At 47.2% G+C, this 19,503-nt stretch overlaps 1 protein-coding gene and 2 pseudogenes across 1 annotated transcript; 2 read left to right on the plus strand and 1 right to left on the minus strand.

Annotated features, from left to right (window-relative positions):
- The first annotated feature begins 201 nt into the window (after positions 1–201).
- LOC120711497 (RNA polymerase sigma factor sigA-like) lies at positions 202–3,791 on the plus strand. Its single transcript, XM_039997053.1, has 9 exons — positions 202–1,252; positions 1,525–1,723; positions 1,864–1,956; positions 2,076–2,204; positions 2,341–2,394; positions 2,477–2,554; positions 2,648–2,710; positions 3,019–3,131; positions 3,331–3,791. Exons 1-9 carry the CDS (start codon positions 588–590, stop codon positions 3,437–3,439), a joined length of 1,503 nt encoding a protein of 500 aa, XP_039852987.1. The 5' UTR covers positions 202–587; the 3' UTR covers positions 3,440–3,791.
- Positions 3,792–9,495: 5,704 nt separating this feature from the next.
- On the plus strand, positions 9,496–14,058 carry LOC120713184 (annotated as a pseudogene).
- Positions 14,059–15,628: 1,570 nt separating this feature from the next.
- LOC120711498 lies at positions 15,629–18,710 on the minus strand (annotated as a pseudogene).
- Between the last annotated feature and the right edge of the window lie 793 nt (positions 18,711–19,503).

Raw genomic sequence — 19,503 nt, forward strand, 5'->3', positions numbered from 1 at the left:
CAGCCTCAGCCTCGAGCGTGTGGTCCGCGTGCCGCGTGGAGGCAAGCGATCTTTTTCGTTGCCGCCCTGGGGGTGTAGCCCCTCCCCCTCCCCCTCCCCTGCGCGCGCTCGTGGCGGAGGCGAGCAGCGACGCCCGGGGAAAGCGACGAGGGGCAGCCACAATATCTCCCGCCCACCAATGGCCTCGCGCCCTCCCGCTCCTCCCTCCCACCCTATCCTCTCCTCCCCCTCCCCTCCGGCTCCACCGCCTGCCTCCCCGGATCCTCCATGCCGCGCGCGCGCGGTAACACCTCCGGGCACCTAGTAGGCTAGTAGTAGTAGTAGTGGTGGTAAAACACTAGCGGACCAGCTGCTCCGCTCTCCTCGCCAGTCTCCCTCCCGGCGTGTGGTGGCCATAGCTTCGCTGCTTCCACTACTTGTCCTCTTGTTTCCTCAACACCCGAGGAGGCTCGCTCGCTCGCTCGGTTCTTGTCCCCGCCGCCGCCGCCGCGGCCTGCTGCTGCTGCTGCTGGCTCGGTGTTGTTCGTGCCGTCGGCTTCCAGCTCCCGCCGCTGCCGCGCTGCCTCGGCGTTTGCGAAGGCGGCACCATGACGGCGACGCCGGCGGTGATCGGGCTGAGCGCCGGGAACCGCCTCCTCGCCGCCTCCTTCGGCGCCGCCGACCTCGCGCCCGCGGACGCGCACCCGTCGCTGCAGTTCGCGCCCAAACTCGCCGTCGTCGCGCACTCCCGCGCCTCCGCCGCCTCCTCCCCCGCCGCCCGCGCGCGCGCGCACGCCGTCCGCGCGCTCAGGAACCACTCCGCGCCCGCGCTCGCCCCGCCTCCGCCGGCGGCGGACCCGGCCGCGCCGACCCCGGAGCTCGACGCGGACGCCGAGTTCGAGTCCTCGCTCGAGGCCATCGTGCTGCTGCAGCGCTCCATGCTCGAGAAGCAGTGGGAGCTGCCCTTCGAGGACGACGTCTCCGCTGCCGAGGACGAGGAGGACGAGCAGCACGAGCACGAGAAGAGCCTTGGTAGGGCCGCCGCGGTGGTGGTCGCGCGGTCCGGCATGTCGGCGCGGCAGCGGCGGATGAGCGGCCGGCGGCGGGGCGCCGCGGGGCGGAAGAGCGTGGCCATCAGCCCGGAGCTGATGCAGAGCCGGAACCGCATCTACCTCCGGGGTACCGTCAGCAAGGAGCTCCTCACGCACAAGCAGGTCGTCCACCTCTCCAAGAAGATCAAGGACGGCATTTGGCTCCAGCACCAAAGATCAAAGTAATTTCAAGCCGCCGCTCATCAATCACAACGCTATCATCATCACTTAAAAATTGATACTGATCTGATATCACCCTAGTTACATTACAATGCAAAGAGTCTGAAACTGAACTGTGCATATGCTTCACATCATGGGCAACTGAAACTGCTCTCTATTCTGCATTGTTGCCAATGAGTACGGTAGCAGGTTTTGTCTAAAACAAAATACCCATGCTGTAGTTCACTAATAAATTCCTATTCTGATTCGCCTCTGTCCCCTATTTTTGATCCAGGCTGAAGGAGAAACTGGGGAATGAGCCGTCATACAAGCAGTTGGCGCAATCACTACGGATATCAGCCCCTGAGCTGCGCGCAAGGATGCGTGAGTCGTTTCTTGCAAGGGAGATGTTGACAATGAGCAACATCCGTTTGGTGATATCCATTGCCCAGAAATATGATAACCTCGGTGTCGAGTTGGCAGACCTTATTCAGGTAATGGCACAAGCTGCGTTGATGTTCAGCTAACTTGTATCTGCTAATTCCAATGTGGCAATGCCATTGCCTATTCGTCCCACTAGGGTACTTGAAAGCTTTAAACATCACGCATCTTGTATCCCCATTGAATGTTGCAGGGTGGTCTGATTGGGCTACTCCGTGGGATCGAAAAGTTTGATGCATCAAGGGGATTTAGGATTTCCACTTATGTATACTGGTGGATTCGTCAGGTGAGAGCAACTTTTATCAGTTCATTACTATTTTGTAATCATGCAAATGGTTTAGGAAACAATGTCTTCATGATCCGAGCATGACTTAATTGAGGTTTCCATTCATTGCTTTTTAACAGGGTGTTTCAAGAGCATTGGCTGAGAATTCAAAAACATTCAGGCTTCCTACTTATTTGCATGAGAGGCTTATCGCAATTCGTGGTGCAAAGTATGCATTGGAAGACCAAGGAATTGCTCCAACAATCGAAGTAAGGAGGCTATATATAGATGAAATTTTGGCTAGTTTTGTTCCACCTAGCTTCTGTTAATTTACCATGCTTTTGTAAATTGGCTGCATATATAGAATTATCTGGCGTTTGTTGTAACAATCTGTGATGGTTTCAGAACATCGCCGAGTCACTCAATATATCGGTAAAGAAAGTACACAATGCTACAGAGGTAGTACTTCTTTCTCTTACCTAGTCAATGCTCTTTGACATTTCTGTAATTCTTAGAAGCATTGTTCTGGTTGCAAACGCAGGCTGTGAACAAGGTTGTTTCACTGGATCAACTGGCATTTCCCTCCTTAAACGGCCTACCTGGCGAAACACTCCATAGTGTAAGTTGTTATATGATCACTACTGAAGCGTTCCATCCTTTTGTCTTAGAGAAGTCAGAAAGTAAGTTGCTCCCATTTTCTCCTCAATTTCAGTATATAGAGGATGAAAACGTTGCAAACGATCCGTGGCATGGGTTTGAGGAGGGGTATCTCAAGGTATGCATGCTAATATTCTTCTGAAGACCTCTGACTTGCCCCCCTTTTTCTATAAAAAAAAACTCTGACCAGCAAAGTTTCCTTAATTTTTTGGGTAACAGTAGCATCAAACAATTACTATAACTTCCAAGCCACTTTTGGTTTTGATAAGTGGCCCTACCATACTAATCTCACATAAATACGCTGCTTTATCTCTTTCCTTTTCTTTCCGAGGACTTCAATATTTTTCCCAAGTACCTAGCAAACTAATGATGATCATTCTAAGACACTTCGAAACCTGTTTTAACGTAAGATTCTGCTGATACCAGGAGGAAGTCACTAATCTTATCAATTCAACTCTCAACGAGCGAGAGAGGGATATTATTCGGTTATATCACGGCATAGGGAAACAGTGCCATACATGGGAGGATATTAGCAGACAGTAAGTATTTGATCTTGACTAGTGAAGAGCAATTTATTTATGCACTGTTAATACCCATAACCTGTCTATTTACTTACTGAAATGGGTCTTAAATTTGTTTGCACAGTCTGCCCATAACATGAGTAAAACCATGAGAACGTGCAGAGAATTATTTGGATTTTGATTGTTCTAATTCTGGCATGGAAAATATGTTCTCCAGGTTTGGGTTGTCGAGAGAGCGTGTGAGGCAAGTAGGACTCATCGCCATGGAGAAGCTGAAGCATGCTGCAAGGAGGAAACATTTGGATGCATTGCTTGAGGATTATTGAGTTGAGATGCTTTACATTTGAGTCGATTCCCACACTCAGTGGTTGTATATACTTGGAAACATAGGGTACATCATCCTTGAAAGGCTTTACTGCCACTCAGTCTGCAGATAATTATACATGTACATCTGTGACAATTAATAGGCATATGCGATCAAGAAATCTATACCTGCACAATGATCAAGGCAATCCAACAAGAAGAGAGGCGGCTTTTTTCTTGGAAGCTTCACAAAATTTCTGTAATATATGTATATGTAATGTATAATTTAGCGCCTTAATCAGTAGAGCAACAACATTTATGTCCTGGATCTGTATTCTTCTCCAGTTACATAAAAAGAAAATGCTTACAAGACTATGAGGGCTATATCCAGAATTTTTCCTTTCATGTGTCTGAACCAGAAATGTGCTGAAGTTCAGCAAATATGGGGTATATGCAAGTGTTATGAGAAACCGCAGAGAGAATTTCTCTACATTCTGGGAACTTTGGTTGACATGTCGCATGAGTTATGATTAAGGCAATTCGATAAGAATATATTTGTGATGAAACTTTTAGGCCTTAACATTCTATTTCTGTTCCAGTTGCATCAAACCAAATGCGTCCAAGATGATGGGGTCAGCAACCTGAAGCATTGTTGTATAAGAAGAAACTCATTTATGCATGAAGCAGCAGTGTTGGAGTTTCCCCCCTACTGATTAGTGATTACTACCTCCATTTTTGTTTATTTGACGCCGGTGAATGGAAACTTAGGCTAATTAACACCAAAATAGCTATCTGAAACGTCATGTAAATAAAAACAGAGGTAGTATTAGTCTTCATAGATCACGCATAATTCAGACTAATTCAAGACAGTACAGGAAAATTAACAAACTGAAACCGAACTATATGCCTGCTTCGATGCCTGATACTCTACTTAATGTATAAGTGTGTACGTGTGAGTGTTAAATTGTTTTCCAGATGGACCACTCATGGTGAGATATTAGAGGAAACTGGACCCTCATCACTTCCTTTATCCCCATGAATCTGGTTGAGTTTCCTCTAATCCTCACCTCAAATGGTACATGTATACATACATGCTCCTACAGCTAATCTGCTCATATATTGCAGACTAAACTCAGTAGTATACATAGACATCAAGCACTCAACTGAAGGTGAGATATTGGAGAAAAACAAGCTGATTCACTGTGACCATATTTTTTGGCCTTGAATCAATCGGTTTATATTCGTCCAGCTCTCACTTCAGTGCCTGAACTGAAAAGCACATGAAAACTAGCAAGACGATGATCAGGGAAACTATCCATGCTGTGAAATTGTTGCTTTACCTGGAGGCAAATCTATAACCAGGTTGGTGTTGAGATGAAGATTATTCCAAAGCATTGAGCAGCAGCAGGCTTGCAGGCGCCAGGTGGCAGCATGTATGTGTTTATGTTACACCAGCTCTTCATGCCTATTGGTCCTTGCCTACTGTGCCTTTACATTTTGAACGCATACACCTGTTGCTTTCAGTTTCAGAAGACGAGAACAATTCTCTTCAGAAGACGAGAACAATTCTCTTCAGAAGACTTTGGGGGGGGGGGGGGGGGGGGGTCCTGCGGTTGTGACACTGACCAACTACACAATTTGCATCCAGAACACACGAAAATGGAAATCAAGTGTAACACCACAGCTGTTAATCACCTGTAATTAAACTAACCACAGTCATTAGTTCAAAACTCATGCGACAAATCACCAACTCAAACTTGATTCTGTCAGCCTGGGCCAGACCGGTCTGACCGGTCTGGGCAACCGGTCTGACCGGTTGGGGGCTGACTCAACCGTTTTGTTGGCCCCACATCATTTAAACCTCACTCCCTCTCTCACCAACTTCCTCGGTCTCACCCCGTGCCCAGCTCGCCCTCCCGAGCTCGCCCCTCTTTCCAAACTCTTCTTCCCCAAATCCTCACCCCAAATCGATTCCAAGGCGTGGGAGGACTCCAACCGGCATGGTGAATCATCTCCTACTCGATTCCCTCCCTGGGGAGCCGGGGATTCAAGTTCTTCGCGGGGAAATGACTCATCTAAGGTACTTTAGCTAGGGATGGATCGATCTCCCTCTCTAGATGTTTTTAGGTGGTTCTCTCTGGTCAAAAACATCCAAATGTATCCCTGGACTAGTGCCTATAAGGGTTTAAGAATTTGTGGGCGATTTTCGCCGCACCAAGGAATCCTAGGTTTTTGGTCTGGGTAGGACCGGTCAGTCCGGTCTGACCGACCGGTCTGACCGACCGGTCTGACCGGTAGGGGTCCAGACAGTCCGGCCATGTGTTCGGATACTCCGGATTTGTGGTAGTCTAGACATTCCGGGTTTAGGTCCGAATTCTCCAGACTTGGGAGTCCAGATACTCCGAGAATACGTCCGGATACTCCGGATTTTTAGTCTCGAGTCGCACACAGGCCAGACCGGTCTGACTGGTTTGGTATACCGGTCTGACCGGTGCTAGCAGGGCTGAGAGGGTTAAATCAGGGGTTGTTAGTGAAAATAGATAGAAATTGATTTGGTTTTTGGTTACTTGTAATTTTTATAAATCATGCATGCATTCTTTCATGTCATATACATATGCATACGTGTAGCAGCCGCGGCGGAGAAAATTGTGTACGAGGTGGTTACGGAGCCACAGGAGCCACAGGGGCAAGCCCTGTAGCAGGAGGATCGTGAGCAGCCGGCCCAAGGCCCAATTCACCCTAGCACTGAGCAGCAGACGCAAGGCAAGCCCCGATGCACAACCTACTATTTTAACTTTATGACACTTGTATATGTATCTATTACTTGTGCATTACGTTTAGGAATTGTTTGAAACCCTAGTTGCATGATCCCTAGGTCATCCTGGGCCTTATACTAGTATGTATAGGATGATAGAAATGCTATGCTAATAAATTCTCGATAGAAGACGAGTGATTCTTGTCACTCGCGAGATATATGATATTTAGAAGTCGAGTAATTTCCGGTTACTCACGAGATTTAGGGTATAATTATATTCCAGTACATGAATTATTGAATTTGATATGGAAATTGGAGACCGGACGGGAATGGTAATGATATATAGGTATGGCAGCAGGACAGGGTTCCTGGGTGTCTTAGCTCCGTCAGTGTCGATTAAGGACCGGTCGTTGTTGGCAGTGCTGATCGGGGATTGAACTGTACTAACCGCATACCGGAAGTAGGAGGTAGTCGAAACCGGTAAGCCGAGTACTTCTTTGTTTCGAAAGTACAGGAACCCGCACCCAACTCCTGGGGCGAGTCGAGTAGTCGCGCAGAATTGGAGATGCATATGTTTACTTTTGGTGGTCTCACGTTGAGCTCGGCTGACTATATGTCGTTGGGCTGGTTCCTGTAGTTCGAGGCGGGGAGGGGAAAGGTTGGTGCATGAGATCCGACGGGGATTTTGTGTGCCGTGTTGGTTAGATCCATCTTGCAAGGTTAAATCGAATCGATTCGCCGTGTCACACGGTTATGAGGGCCTTGATCTCCTTGCTGCATCGTAGCAAAATGTTAGAATGTAAGTTATATATATATATATATATATATATATATATATATATATATATATATATATATATATATATATATATATATATATATATATAAAATCTTGAACACATTGAGATATTTGGATTGCACCACCATGTTTGCTATAGTTGATTCCTGCAAATATTAGATTAGAGTTAATTCATATATAATCTGAGGCTGAAATAATGAAAGTAAGGAATTACTGTAGTTGCTTTTCTGTAAAATAACCACCAGCCAAATGCCTTGCATGTCTAGGTATGTGGGCTAAGTTATACTCACTGGTCGGGTAAGTCTTGCTGAGTATTAGTTGCTCAGGGTTTGTTGCCACCAATTTTTGTTACAGGACACCCGGACGTTGACTTCTGTCCCTGCTGCATCCAATTTCTCCACAGAGATGCAGAGGGGTGGGAAGTGGTGGATCGAGACCCCTAGGTTAGAGGTTTGTTGGGTTGCACACCTGCGGGCAGGGTGTGCACCCTGTCAGTTTTGCTGGGACCGGTCTGACCGGTATTCGCGCAGGGGTTTCTTGCAGGCCGGTTTGACCGGTTGAAGGAACCGGTCTTACCGGTTATGCTTAGGCAGAGGTGTAGAAGTAGTGAAGTGTAGTCCTTTCCCCTTTCATTCAAGCTCTGGTCTCAAGGGTTGTAAAACTTGTAATTTATGTAAGCTAGTGTATGGTTGAACTCGGTTTGTAAAACTAACGTATTTGAAACCGGTTTGTGCAAAAGTTTGTATAAAACTTTTATCGTACTGTATTTTCAAGTAATTGTCGTGCTTGTATCATCTGCGCCCGCCTTCGCGTGGGACTACCGGTGTTGTTTCGATCGCGACTTGGGTTGAGAAAGGACCGCAAATTAAACCATTAAGCTAATGCGCCCGATGTGTTCAAATGACGGCCATTAAGCTTAATTTAGAGTTTTAATTTGGTGGTTCCGTCACAGCTGGTATCAGAGCCGAAACGCATCGGGGGTGGTACGAGCATGACTAATTTTCAGAGAATACAAATTAAAAATGAGTTTCTGACTTAGGATGAGATTGGTTTACTAATATGGGTGGAGTTATTAGTAGTAAGCCCTATATAGGTTATGTTAGCGTCATAATTAGATGTTCGTGTTTTGGGTGAGAGATTAACGCAGGGCGTCCATGCATCATGATATTTATGTTTTCTTTAGTTGCATCTGTGAGATGACTTATGGAATCATGCATCGTATCATGCATCATGACATCTGTTAATTTCAAAATTTCATTTGGTGATTTGTTTAAGGGGTTTAGTACACGACTTGAACGGTAGAATTTTACTTCTGGGTGGAGACCGGTTTGACCGGTCTTAGCCATCGGTCCAACCGGTTGGTCCACGTGCACCACGCCATGCAGACCATGCAGACCGGTCTGACCGGTCCGTTGCACCGGTCTGACCGGTTGAGCGCAGACAAAAGCCTACACATTGTGTTTAAATAAGTTATTCTCTACAATTTCTTCCATGATTCAGATATTAGTTGCAGTCATGATTATTTTTATGTAGTCAGAAAAAAATGTAACTAATCCAATCATGGTTGAATACAGAATGGGAGAACCACCGAATCCTCCTGATTTGGCCCAGGCCATTGCGGCCATGCTCACTGGACGTGACGAGCAGACGGCACTTCTATGGGAGATTGTGGAGTAGGGCAGAGCGCAGCGGCCTGAGCATCACCACCAGCCAGTTGTCCCTGGATATGAGCAGTTTCTAAGCACCCAGCCGCCGCTGTTTCACAAAGTCGATGAGCCACTGGAAGCAGATAGCTGGCTCCGGACCATAGAGTCTAAGTTCACCCTGCACCCGTACACTGATGGGGACAAGGCCGGATTTGCAGCCCAGCAGCTCAGGGGTATCACACGCACTTGGTGGGACAATCACGTGGCCATGTTTTCCGAGGGCACTCGGTTCACCTGGGCACAGTTCTAGGAAGTTTCATGGCACATCATATCCCTGCAGGGGTCATTCGCAGAAAGCTCACAGAGTTCTTGGCCCTGAAACAGGGTAACAACAGTGTCCTACAGTATGCCCATGCCTTCAACAATTTATAGCAGTATGCGGGCTACCACGTGGACACAGATGAGAAGAAGCAGGCTTGCTTCAGGCAGGGGCTCAACAGTAAGCTCCAAGATCACCTGGCTATGGTCAAGTTTGACACCTTCAGTGAGCTGGTCAACGGTGCTATCATTCAGGAGGATGCCCACTTGGCTCACAAGGCAGAGAAAAAGAGAAAGGCTTCGGCGGCGGGATCTTCGAGTAGCACTCCCTAGAGGTTTCGCTTGGTGCAGTCGGGCCCACAGCGTGTCCCCTTTTAGCACCAGCCACCGCAGCAGTGGGGATACATGCCCCCTCTATACACTCAGCTACAGGGGACAGTCAGGCCTCCTGCCCCTCAGCAGAATGAGCAGAAGGTCTGGGTGCAGCAGCCGGGGGTGCGCCCCAATTTATTTCCGTGTTACAACTGTGGGCAGCCGGGTCACTTTGCACGGAACTGCCCAATGCCACCCAGGCAAGGCCAGCAATCGAGCCAGCAAAGTCAGAAGCAGAGTGTGGCCCACTTCAATCCGGGGCAAGTGCACTACACCACCCTCGAGGGTATTCCTGAAGGCGCTCTGGTGATGGCGGGTACATTTTCAGTGAATGAATATCCTGTTACTGTCCTGTTTGATTCTGGAGCGTCTCATACTTTTATTAGCAAGGAGTGTGCTATTAGACTGGAGCTGAAGATAGAGAGTATGCCAAGACGTACCATATTCACTCACCTAGGGAAAAGTTAATCACCAATCAATTTGTCAAGCAAGTACCCCTACAGTTGCATGTAAAATTTTTTCCTACGACCCTGATAATATTACCAACCCAAATGATAGATATGATATTGGGCATGAACTGGATGGATGGTCAGGGAGTTCGTCTGGACACGACCTCACAATCTGTGCACATCAAATCTTCTATTCATGGGTGCATGACCTTACATTTGAGAGATCATATGTCTTTGACACGTACGGTGAATCAGATTGAGGGTAAAAAGCTAGCAGACATACAAGTGGTATGTGAGTATCCGGATGTTTTTTCGGATGATTTGCCTGGAATGCCTCCTGATCGTGATGTGGAGTTTGCCATTAAGTTGCAATCGGGCACGGCACCTATTTCTAGAAGGCTTTACCGGATGCCACCCAATGAGTTAGCCGAGCTGAAGAGGCAATTACAGGAGTTACTTGATAAGGGCTACATTCGTCCTAGCACTTCACCATGGGACTGTCCTGCACTCTTTGTCAAAAAGAAGGACCAGAGCCTCAGAATTTGTGTGGACTATCGGCCTTTAAATGCCGTCACAATCAAAAACAAATATCCTCTGCCCCGGATTGATATATTATTTGATCAGCTAGTCGGGGCTAAGGTATTTTCAAAGATTGGTCTTCACTCAGGTTATCACCAGATAAAAATCAGAGCTGAAGATATTCCCAAGACAGCCTTTTCTACTAGATACGGGTTCTATGAGTATCTGGTCATGTCATTTGGGTTGACAAATGCTCCTGCTCACTTCATGTACATCATGAACTCGGTATTTATGCCTGAGCTGGATAAGTTTGTTGTGGTTTTCATTGACGACATTCTTGTCTATTCCAAGAATGAAGAAGAACATGCAGAGCATCTTCATATTGTTCTCCAGTGCCTCAGGGAGCATAAATTGTATGCCAAGTTCAGTAAATGCGATTTCTGGCTTAAGGAGGTTCAATTCCTTGGCCATGTTATCTCTGTGGGCGGTATTTCTGTTGATCCTAATAGGATTCAGGATGTTCTGAATTGGCAGACACCCACATCTGTGTCAGAGATTCGGAGTTTCCTTGGGCTAGCAGGGTATTATCGCCGGTTTGTACCAGACTTTTCAAAAATTGCTAGACCCATGACTGAATTGCTTAAAAAAGGGGTGAGATTTAATTGGGATGACAAATGTGAGCAGGCTTTTCAGACCCTGAGAAAACTTCTGACATCTGCCCATGTCCTGGCTCAACCGGATATTACTCGGCCCTTTGATGTATATTGTGATGCATCAGGTACGAGTCCCCACTGTGTCCTCACCCCTGTCCACCTTGCAAGGTTAAATCGAATCGATTCGCCGTGTCTCGCGGTTATGAGGGCCTTGATCTCTTTGCTGCATCGTACCAAAATGTTAGAATCTAAGTTATATATATATATATATATATATATATATATATATATATATATATATATATATATATATATATATATAAAATCTTGAGCACATTGAGATATTTGGATTGCACCACCATGTTTGCTATAGTTGATTCCTGCAAATATTAGATTAGAGTTAATTCATATATAATCTGAGGCTGAAATAATGAAAGTAAGAAATTACTGTAGTTGCGTTTCTGCAAAATAACCACCAGCCAAATGCTTTGCATGTCTAGGTATGTGGGCTAAGTTATACCCACTGGTCGGGTAAGTCTTGCTGAGTATTAGTTGCTCAGTGTTTGTTGCCACCAATTTTTGTTACAGGACACCCGGACGTTGACTTCTGTCCCTGCTGCGTCCAATTTATCCGCAGAGATGCAGAGGGGTGGGAAGTGGTGGATCGAGACCCCTAGGTTAGAGGTTTGTCGGGTTGCACACCTGTGGGCAGGGTGTGCACTCTGTCAGTTTTGCTGGGACCGGTCTGTGGACCGGTCTGACCGGTATTCGCGCAGGGTTTCTTGCAGGCCGGTCTGACCAGTTATGCTTAGTCAGAGGTGTAGAAGTAGTGAAGTGTAGTCCTTTCCCCTTTCATTCAAGCTCTGGTCTCAAGGGTTGTAAAACTTGTAATTTATGTAAACTAGTGTAGGATTGAATTCGGTTTGTAAAACTAACGTATTTGAAACCGGTTTGTGCAAAAGTTTGTATAAAACTTTTATCGTGTTGTATTTTCAAGTAATTGTCGTGCTTGTACCATCTGCGCCCGCCTTCGCGTGGGACTACCGGTGTTATTTCGATCGGGACGTGGGTTGAGAAAGGACCGTCAAATTAAACAATTAAGCTAATGCGCCCGATGTGTTCAAATGATGGTCATTAAGCTTAATTTATAGTTTTAATTTGGCGGTTCCGTCACATCAAGCGTACAGCAGAGTAGCTGCTATTTCATCAAGCAATTTATCCCAGTTCAGAGAGTCTGTTGGGAACAGAAGCACCTGCCTGCTCTGCGCTTGGCCATCATTGTTTCCATGCTAGAAAGCATCATGGATCCATTCTGAAAGGGAGGCACACACGATCAGCAATTGCCACGAGCACAAATCAAAATAGATGTTTTAGATAAATCGACTTAATGGGCACCAGTTGTGTACTTTAGTACAACAAACCTCTTGCAGTATGCGCATCTCTGTTTGGGACTTCAGTAATGCCAATGTCGAGGAATAGCATATTTCCAGGTTTTTGGGTCCTTCAGTTTAGCCCCTAACGATGGAAAAATGAAGTCAGAATTTATCATTGTGAACTAGTTGCTGAATTCAAGACGAATATACCGAACTTTAAACTTGCAACTGAATTGCATCATGAGAGGAGGATTAGAGGACAAAAATCTAAAAAAAAAAAACTTATTCTAAGGTGGTGTGTCTCTCTGATACCCACCCGACCACCCACGACGACAAACATGTGAGGAAATAAGAACGTCCAAGAAAATGAAATCGATCGACTGGATTTTAAATAAACAAATGTACCCAGCAAACTCGCACAAGACAACATACAAGCCCAGGAAATCAGAACGAGATCCTCTGCAGTCGATGGATGCTGACTTTCCTCTGCAGTCGCCGTGATCCACCGTCCAGCAGCAATCCAACGCCTCGCTCCCAGATGGCTCGCGCGCTGCTCCCTACAAGAGGCTGGCTCGCGTTTTTCGACAGAGCTCGCTCGCGGCCCCTGGGTGACGACGGCTCGATTCCCCTTCCCCTGTCCTCTTCTCCTGCTTACCGCTCGCCGCGGTCGCGCTGGCGGAGGAGGCAGCGGCGGGCGTGAGGCGACGGGCGAGCAGGGCTCGGGCGGCAGCTGGAGCGAGGGAGGGCGGAGCAGTGCGCAGCCGGTCGGGGTTGGAGAGGTCGGCAACGGCTCCATCGGCGGCGGGCGAGCTCCCGCGGGTGAGCAAGGCGGCGGTCGAGCTCCCTCGGGAGGCTGAGCTAACACAAGAGCTGGGTCACTCGCTGCCGGCCGGTGTGCGCATTGCCAGCGAGGTACCGCGGGGTGGTGTGCGCATTGCCAGCAAGCTACCGCGGGGTTCTGCGGGCGGATCGTCCGGCGGCCGTGTACGCGTTGCGCTTGCGCGCGCAGCTGTCGCCCAGGATCCCGTCCGCGGTTCACCACTGGCCGGAGGGGGGCCACCACGAGGCCGCGGCGTGGGTGGACGACTTCGCCGAGTTCGCAGCATCGCGGCGGGGCGCGCGCACCGCAGGTCGCTCAGCGACTCGGTGGCCTTCGTCGAGGTGGCGCCCGCGGACAGCGCGGCCGGCGAGTTCGAGCGCCTCGACGACGACCAGCTCAGGTCCATGTTCCCCGACGAGGCTGGCGGCGGGTCGTCGTCCGCGCCGGGGTCCGAGAATGGCGGCAGCAGCGACGGCGGCGGCGACAAGCGCGGCGGCGATGCCCCCACGGGCGGCGCCACCAATGTCTGCGATGATGAGCGGAACGAGGCCGCGGATGCGGAGGCGCCAGCGACGGGGCAGGCTGCCGCCTCCACGGAGCTAATCCGGGACCCCAAGAGGGCGAAGAGGTGAGCCCGATCGAGCCCATGCCTGCAGACGCGTCTTGTGCAAGTGCAAGCAACCACAGCTAGCTTGCTGTGTAGCATGAAATGCTTGTCGAATCGGCAGTCCTTCGCCGTCGCTGCAGCGGCGAGCAGTAAGCATGAGAAGAGGACAGGGGAAGGGGGAATCGAGCCGTCGTCAGCCGCGAGCGAGCTGAGCCAGACTCTTGCAGGGAGCAGCGCGCGAGCCATCTGGGAGCGAGGCGTTGGATTGCTGCTGGACGGTGGATCACGGCGACTGCAGAGAAAAGTCAGCATCCGCCGACTGCAGAGGATCTCGTTCCAGGAAATCAAAAACTTGAAATCGCAATATGAAGGGCGAGAGAAAGCATAAGCTGCATATAGAAGAAAAATGGATCGGAAGTACCTTTGCGGGGATTTCTTGAATGAGCATATGACAAGTCTCTTTCTTCAAGGCTGTCAAGGCGCTGTTGGAGCCGTTTGTAAAGAGGATTCATATCTATGGCTGGGCAATATTTGACAGTAAGCCTCTGCAGAGTTGAATAACTCCCAAGAGCACCCGGTACAGATGTCAAACATTTACACCACTCAAGACTTAGTCTTTCTAATGACGGCAGCTGCCCCAGGGAATCCAGAGACTGCAACTTATCGCAGCCAGAAATGTACAAATACTTAGGTCCTGTTTAGATCCCATGGGGTGTAAACGCAAAAAAAATTACAAAGGAATCTAGATAATTTAAAGTACTAAATGAAGTCTATTTGCAAAACTTTTTGCACAGATGAGTTGTAAATCGCGAGACGAATCTAATAATGCTAATTAATCCATGTTTAATCAATAATTAGCAGATGGTACTGTAGCATCATTGTTGCAAATCATGGATTAAGTAGGCTCATTAGATTCGTCTCGCAATTTACAGCCCAACCATGCAAAAAGTTTTGTAAATAGACTTCATTTAGTACTTCAAATTAGTAAGATTCTTTTGTACTTTTTTGCGTTTACGGGGTGGGAACTAAACAGGGCCTTAAGTGCATCCAGCTGCCCTGTCACAGAACAAAGCTCCGAACACCAGTTGATCCTCAACGACTTGAGGGCAGGTGGTAGGTTAGGGAGTGCTACCAAGCTACGACAGGCATCTATATCTATAAGTTCCAGGCAAGGTAGAGGAGGATTTTTTCGTTCTGGTGATTGCTTTGACACACTGGTGGATGCACAGTACTCCAATGTACTTGTGCCTAGCTGCTCCATACGGACACCCTTCGATTCTGCATCCTCCTCCCATGTGAACTTGAGACTATCACAGTTACAAATACGGATTTCAGTAATAGATGGGGGAAGATCAAAGAGCACTTCCAATCTGTCACAGCTCAGTACGTTTAAACTGTTTAGGCGTGGCAGGACCCGGCCCCTTGTTGGTGCTGGTTCGCCATTTACAGGTGCGGGCCCCACTAGATTGCGGCACCAACGAACGTACAAATGCTTCAAGGATGCCAAGCTTCTGAACACATCCTCAGGCCAGTAGATGAGCATATCACAACTTAAAATATCCAAAGAAACAAGTTTCCCAAACCATCTCCAGATCCCAATTGCTGGCTGTGTTGGACTCGTGAGGAAGAAAAATTTGCAGTCAAATAATGTCAGTTGTAGTAGAGGTGACTCAACGTTCTCATCATCTAGCTCAAGTACAGCTTCTTTATCACCAACTTCCAGTTTTAGCTTTGACAGCAAGGACATGTATCTATATGTAAGTATTAGTAACGATAGCTGTGCCTTTTCTTCTGTAAACTCGACGAACTTAAGATTTGGTGTTTGAGGTAGAGTAACAAGCTTTGGACAGCAACAAATAACAAGATTCTCAAGCTGAGGAAATGTCACTTCTCCCTCTCTCCCTTCTGTTGCAACCCATCTTTCCATGCTCTTCAGATTCTGTAACTTGAGTTCTTTCAATTTCAGAAATGTCAAGGATGCCTCGTCACTACATAGGCTTTGCAGTTTATCCAGTCTTACTAAATGAAGAATTTGGAGAGACTCCAAATGGTTAAACTGAGGAAATTCCTCACACATTTCCAAGCGAACTAGATGGAGCTCAGTCAAGTGCTTCTGTAGCAAACTAAGATCTTTCATCCATGTTGGTAAACAAGTGCTTTTGTAATCATCTATCCTTAGCATCTCCAGCCCACAATCATGAGGTTTAAGGGCATCTAATACCTTCTTATGACAATCTAGTACTGGTTCCTCATGGCACCCACTACTCCATTCAAGATATAAATGCCTGAGTTTCTCTTTATTTCCAAGAGTAGCAGCTTTTGCTTGTGCCTCTGTCACATTTTCCAGACAACTTAACTTCAATTTGCCACCAAGGTCTAGGTTCTGCAATTCTTCAATAGTGCTGCAGCCAGAGCTAGCACCAGCTACGAAATATGTCAGAATCTGCAGAGAAGTGAGTTCTCTGAGGTCTGGAGGCATGCACAATAATTTGCATCCCTCAGTATAGAGATGACGGAGACTTCTCATATATTTCATATCCCATGGAAGTCGGCAAAGTTGCCCACAGTAAGTAAGATTCAGGGTCTGTAGATTATATAGGATGCTTATTTCTTCAGGAAGTTGTTTGATCCACCAGTTCCATGAGAGATCAAGATATCGTAGGTGTTGTAAGTGCCTTGGTCTGATTTTGAAATTCGAACACTGAGGAAGTTGTAGTGCTCGCAGAGAATTATATTTTATCATATGTGGCGTCCAAAATCAGGACGTGGACACAACAATGTCTGAAGAGTCGGGGAACCGATCAGATGACTTCCAGTCACAGTATACGACGAGAACATGTGCCGACAATGTTTTGACAACTTCTTTTGATCAGACCAATTGTTGATAGTTGCACATTCTTCTCCTAAAACAGATAAAGCAATATCGTGCATAAGGTCATGTATCTTGCATGTCTTAATACAAGGGAAATGAGTCCACTTTTGATCTTCTAATGGTGTTTGCTTCGCATCCTGAAAGAATGACCTCCAAGCTAGCTCATTGAAAGTTCGTCTTCCAGTTGTTTCAAGAGGGACATCCTCCTCACGCGGTACATAGTCATTAGCCATCCACAGTTGGATTAAAATTCTCCACATCAATCTCATAATCTTTCGGAAACACAGCACAAAATGCAAAGCACTGCTTCATGTGTAATGGTAAGCTGTCATAACTGAGCTTCAGTATTGGTAAAATTCCAGTCTCCTCGTTGCAAATCCTGCTTTTCTTTAATACAGCCATCCATTCGTCTTTGCTAGTTTTGCTACTCAACATAGATCCTGTGGCTTTGGCAGCTAATGGAGCACCATGACATTTCTTCACAATCTCATTAACAATATCTTCCATCTTAGCAAATTCTGGCTTCTGTAAATTGAATGCCCTTCTCTCGAGTATTTCCTTTAGAAACACATCATCTAGATTTTCCAGCTTATGGGGTTGAACTTTATCCCCAGACATAATTTGAGCTACTTTTGCATCTCGAGTTGTGGTCAGTAATGCGCTACCAGTGCCAGCATGCTGAAGACATGTCTTGAGCTTTTCCCACTTATTAACATCCTGATTCCATACATCATCCAGCACAAGGAGGCACCTCTTTCCGCTCAGTTCTTTCTGAAGGTATTGCAATGCCTTTTCACTATCTTTCTCTGAGCCATTGCAGATGCTTCTTGCAATATTGCCCACATCAAAATCATCTGACACGCAACACCACTTCTGGAACTGAAAATGCTTCTTTATTTCAGGGTCGCTGTAAACGAGCTGAACAAAGGTTGTCTTGCCCAGCCCACCCAATCCAACAATAGGGAGAACAAGAAGGTCAACATTGTTAGCATTATCAAGTAATATCTTCACAATCTTCTTCTTCTCTTCATTTCTGGACCTACTAACAATATCCTTCTCGGAGTCAATCATGACCGGATCCATCTGCCGCAATGGCATTGAAGGTGGCACTTGCCGCCTGTCTCTGAAACCAAAGGAGTTCATCTCTGCAACCAGGACCTCAATGTCTTGCACGATCTTCTGCAGCTTCTTGCCCATCCTGCGGCGGAACATAATGGGGCTATAAGCAGGGGAAAAGCCTTGCAACATCCATGCCGAGCATATTATGGTGCGGCTGGTGCCCCCTCTCCTTGGCTTCTCGTCGGAGTGCCTCGTACTTGAACTCATCGAAGACATCGTTTGCCTCATAGGACACCTTCTTGAGTGCTTTGAGCCAGGCACCTACTCCCGCTTCGTGCGCACCCTTCTCCTCTGCGTCATCGATGATGTGTAGAATTGCCGGCAGCTTCCTCTCCAGGACCTCGCGCTGCTCCTCCATGCCTTCCATCACCTTGTACTCATCAAGAAGGTAGCTGGACACCTTGTTCTTTACGATGGACACCAGCGGCCCAATGAGCATGCTGGTAAAAGCTTCAGCCATTGTTGTGCGCACTATTCCGATCCGGGAACGCGCAGAACTAAGCACACTGATTCAGGCGAAGTGGGCAAGCAGATCTGGGTGAGCACGAGAGGATCCAAGCTGGGAAGGTGAAATGGGAGCAGGAATATGTGGTGGAAAAAATGATCAGAGTAGTGGGCATTTCGGATGAGAAAGTGGGAAACCAGCCGGGGACGACATCTGGCTTACGGAGAAGACCTCGTGAAGCTCTCTTGAGCTTCGAATCAGCCTTCACCGGCAGCGAATCTTGGCCGGATCTGAGGGGAGGATCCTGAGCAGGTGATCCGAGGACCGGATCTTGAGGGGTGTGGAGAGAGAGTTCAAGCAAGTGATCCTACGGCCGGTCCCGCTCCCTCTCGATGCATACCAACCAACAGACAAGAGATTCATGGTGTTCAGAAAGCACGTGGGAAGCGTCGAATTGGATAACGTGGGTCTGATTTGTTTGATTTCAAAATTTATCTTGCCAAAATTAGAGTAAATATTGGCAAGATTTTTTTTTTCCAAAATCTTGACAAGTACTTTGTGATGTGGGCTACTTTTTTTTGGAATCAAATTCAAAGTGAGATATTAGAGGAAATCAGGAAACTGAACCCTCGTCACTTCAATTATTCTCATGGATCTGGTTCAGTTCCCTCTAATCCTGACCTCATATGTAATAAATGCTTTTATAGCTAATCTGCTCATATGTTGTAGACTAAACGCGAAAGGTCGGGTAACCAGTTGGTTAGCACGGTTCATTAGCGTCGCTCCCCATAGGTCGCGAGTTCGAATTTCAGCTAGGGCGAATTTTACCCTGTGGGTAAAAAATCCCCCTCGGTGGACATGGGCTAGAGTCCAGGGGGTTTTTCTGCGGCCGGAGAAGTCGTTGTCACTTCCTCTTAATGAAATACGGCGGGGCCGTTTCACCCACTCCGGCCGCGTTTTTTTTATGTTGTAGACTAAACTGATTCAGTGATCATGCATCTTTGGTCATGAATCCATCAATTTTTATTCCTCCAACTCTCACTCTCAGTGCCTGAACCGGAAAACACAAGAAAACTAGCAAGATTGGTGGCCACAGTCGGGAGTAAAATTGCTGCTTCCAGCTGGAGTGATCATGCACCTTTGGCTTTTCAGTTCCAGAAGACTGGTCCACTCCAATGTCCAATAGCAAAAGGTTGAAATCATAAATTCAAACCGTGCAGCCCTGGGCGTCCATTTCTTGACTATAGTACTATAATACTTATGAAACTATGAATACAAAGTATAGTTAGTAAAGTCACAGTTCACAGAGACCACGATGAAACAAACCAACATTGCAAAAG

This window comes from Panicum virgatum, chromosome 6K (genome assembly GCF_016808335.1).
Source record: "Panicum virgatum strain AP13 chromosome 6K, P.virgatum_v5, whole genome shotgun sequence".
Taxonomy (NCBI): domain Eukaryota; kingdom Viridiplantae; phylum Streptophyta; class Magnoliopsida; order Poales; family Poaceae; genus Panicum; species Panicum virgatum.

What these genes read in the sequence shown, in the direction of transcription:
- LOC120711497 (XM_039997053.1), top strand. Translation starts at nt 588, where the DNA reads ATGACGGCGACGCCGGCGGTGATCGGGCTGAGCGCCGGGAACCGCCTC. An exon ending in AGTTGGCAGACCTTATTCAG is followed by an intron (nt 1,724 to 1,863) that starts GTAATGGCACAA and finishes TGAATGTTGCAG; the next exon opens with GGTGGTCTGATTGGGCTACT. An exon ending in AAGTACACAATGCTACAGAG is followed by an intron (nt 2,395 to 2,476) that starts GTAGTACTTCTT and finishes TTGCAAACGCAG; the next exon opens with GCTGTGAACAAGGTTGTTTC.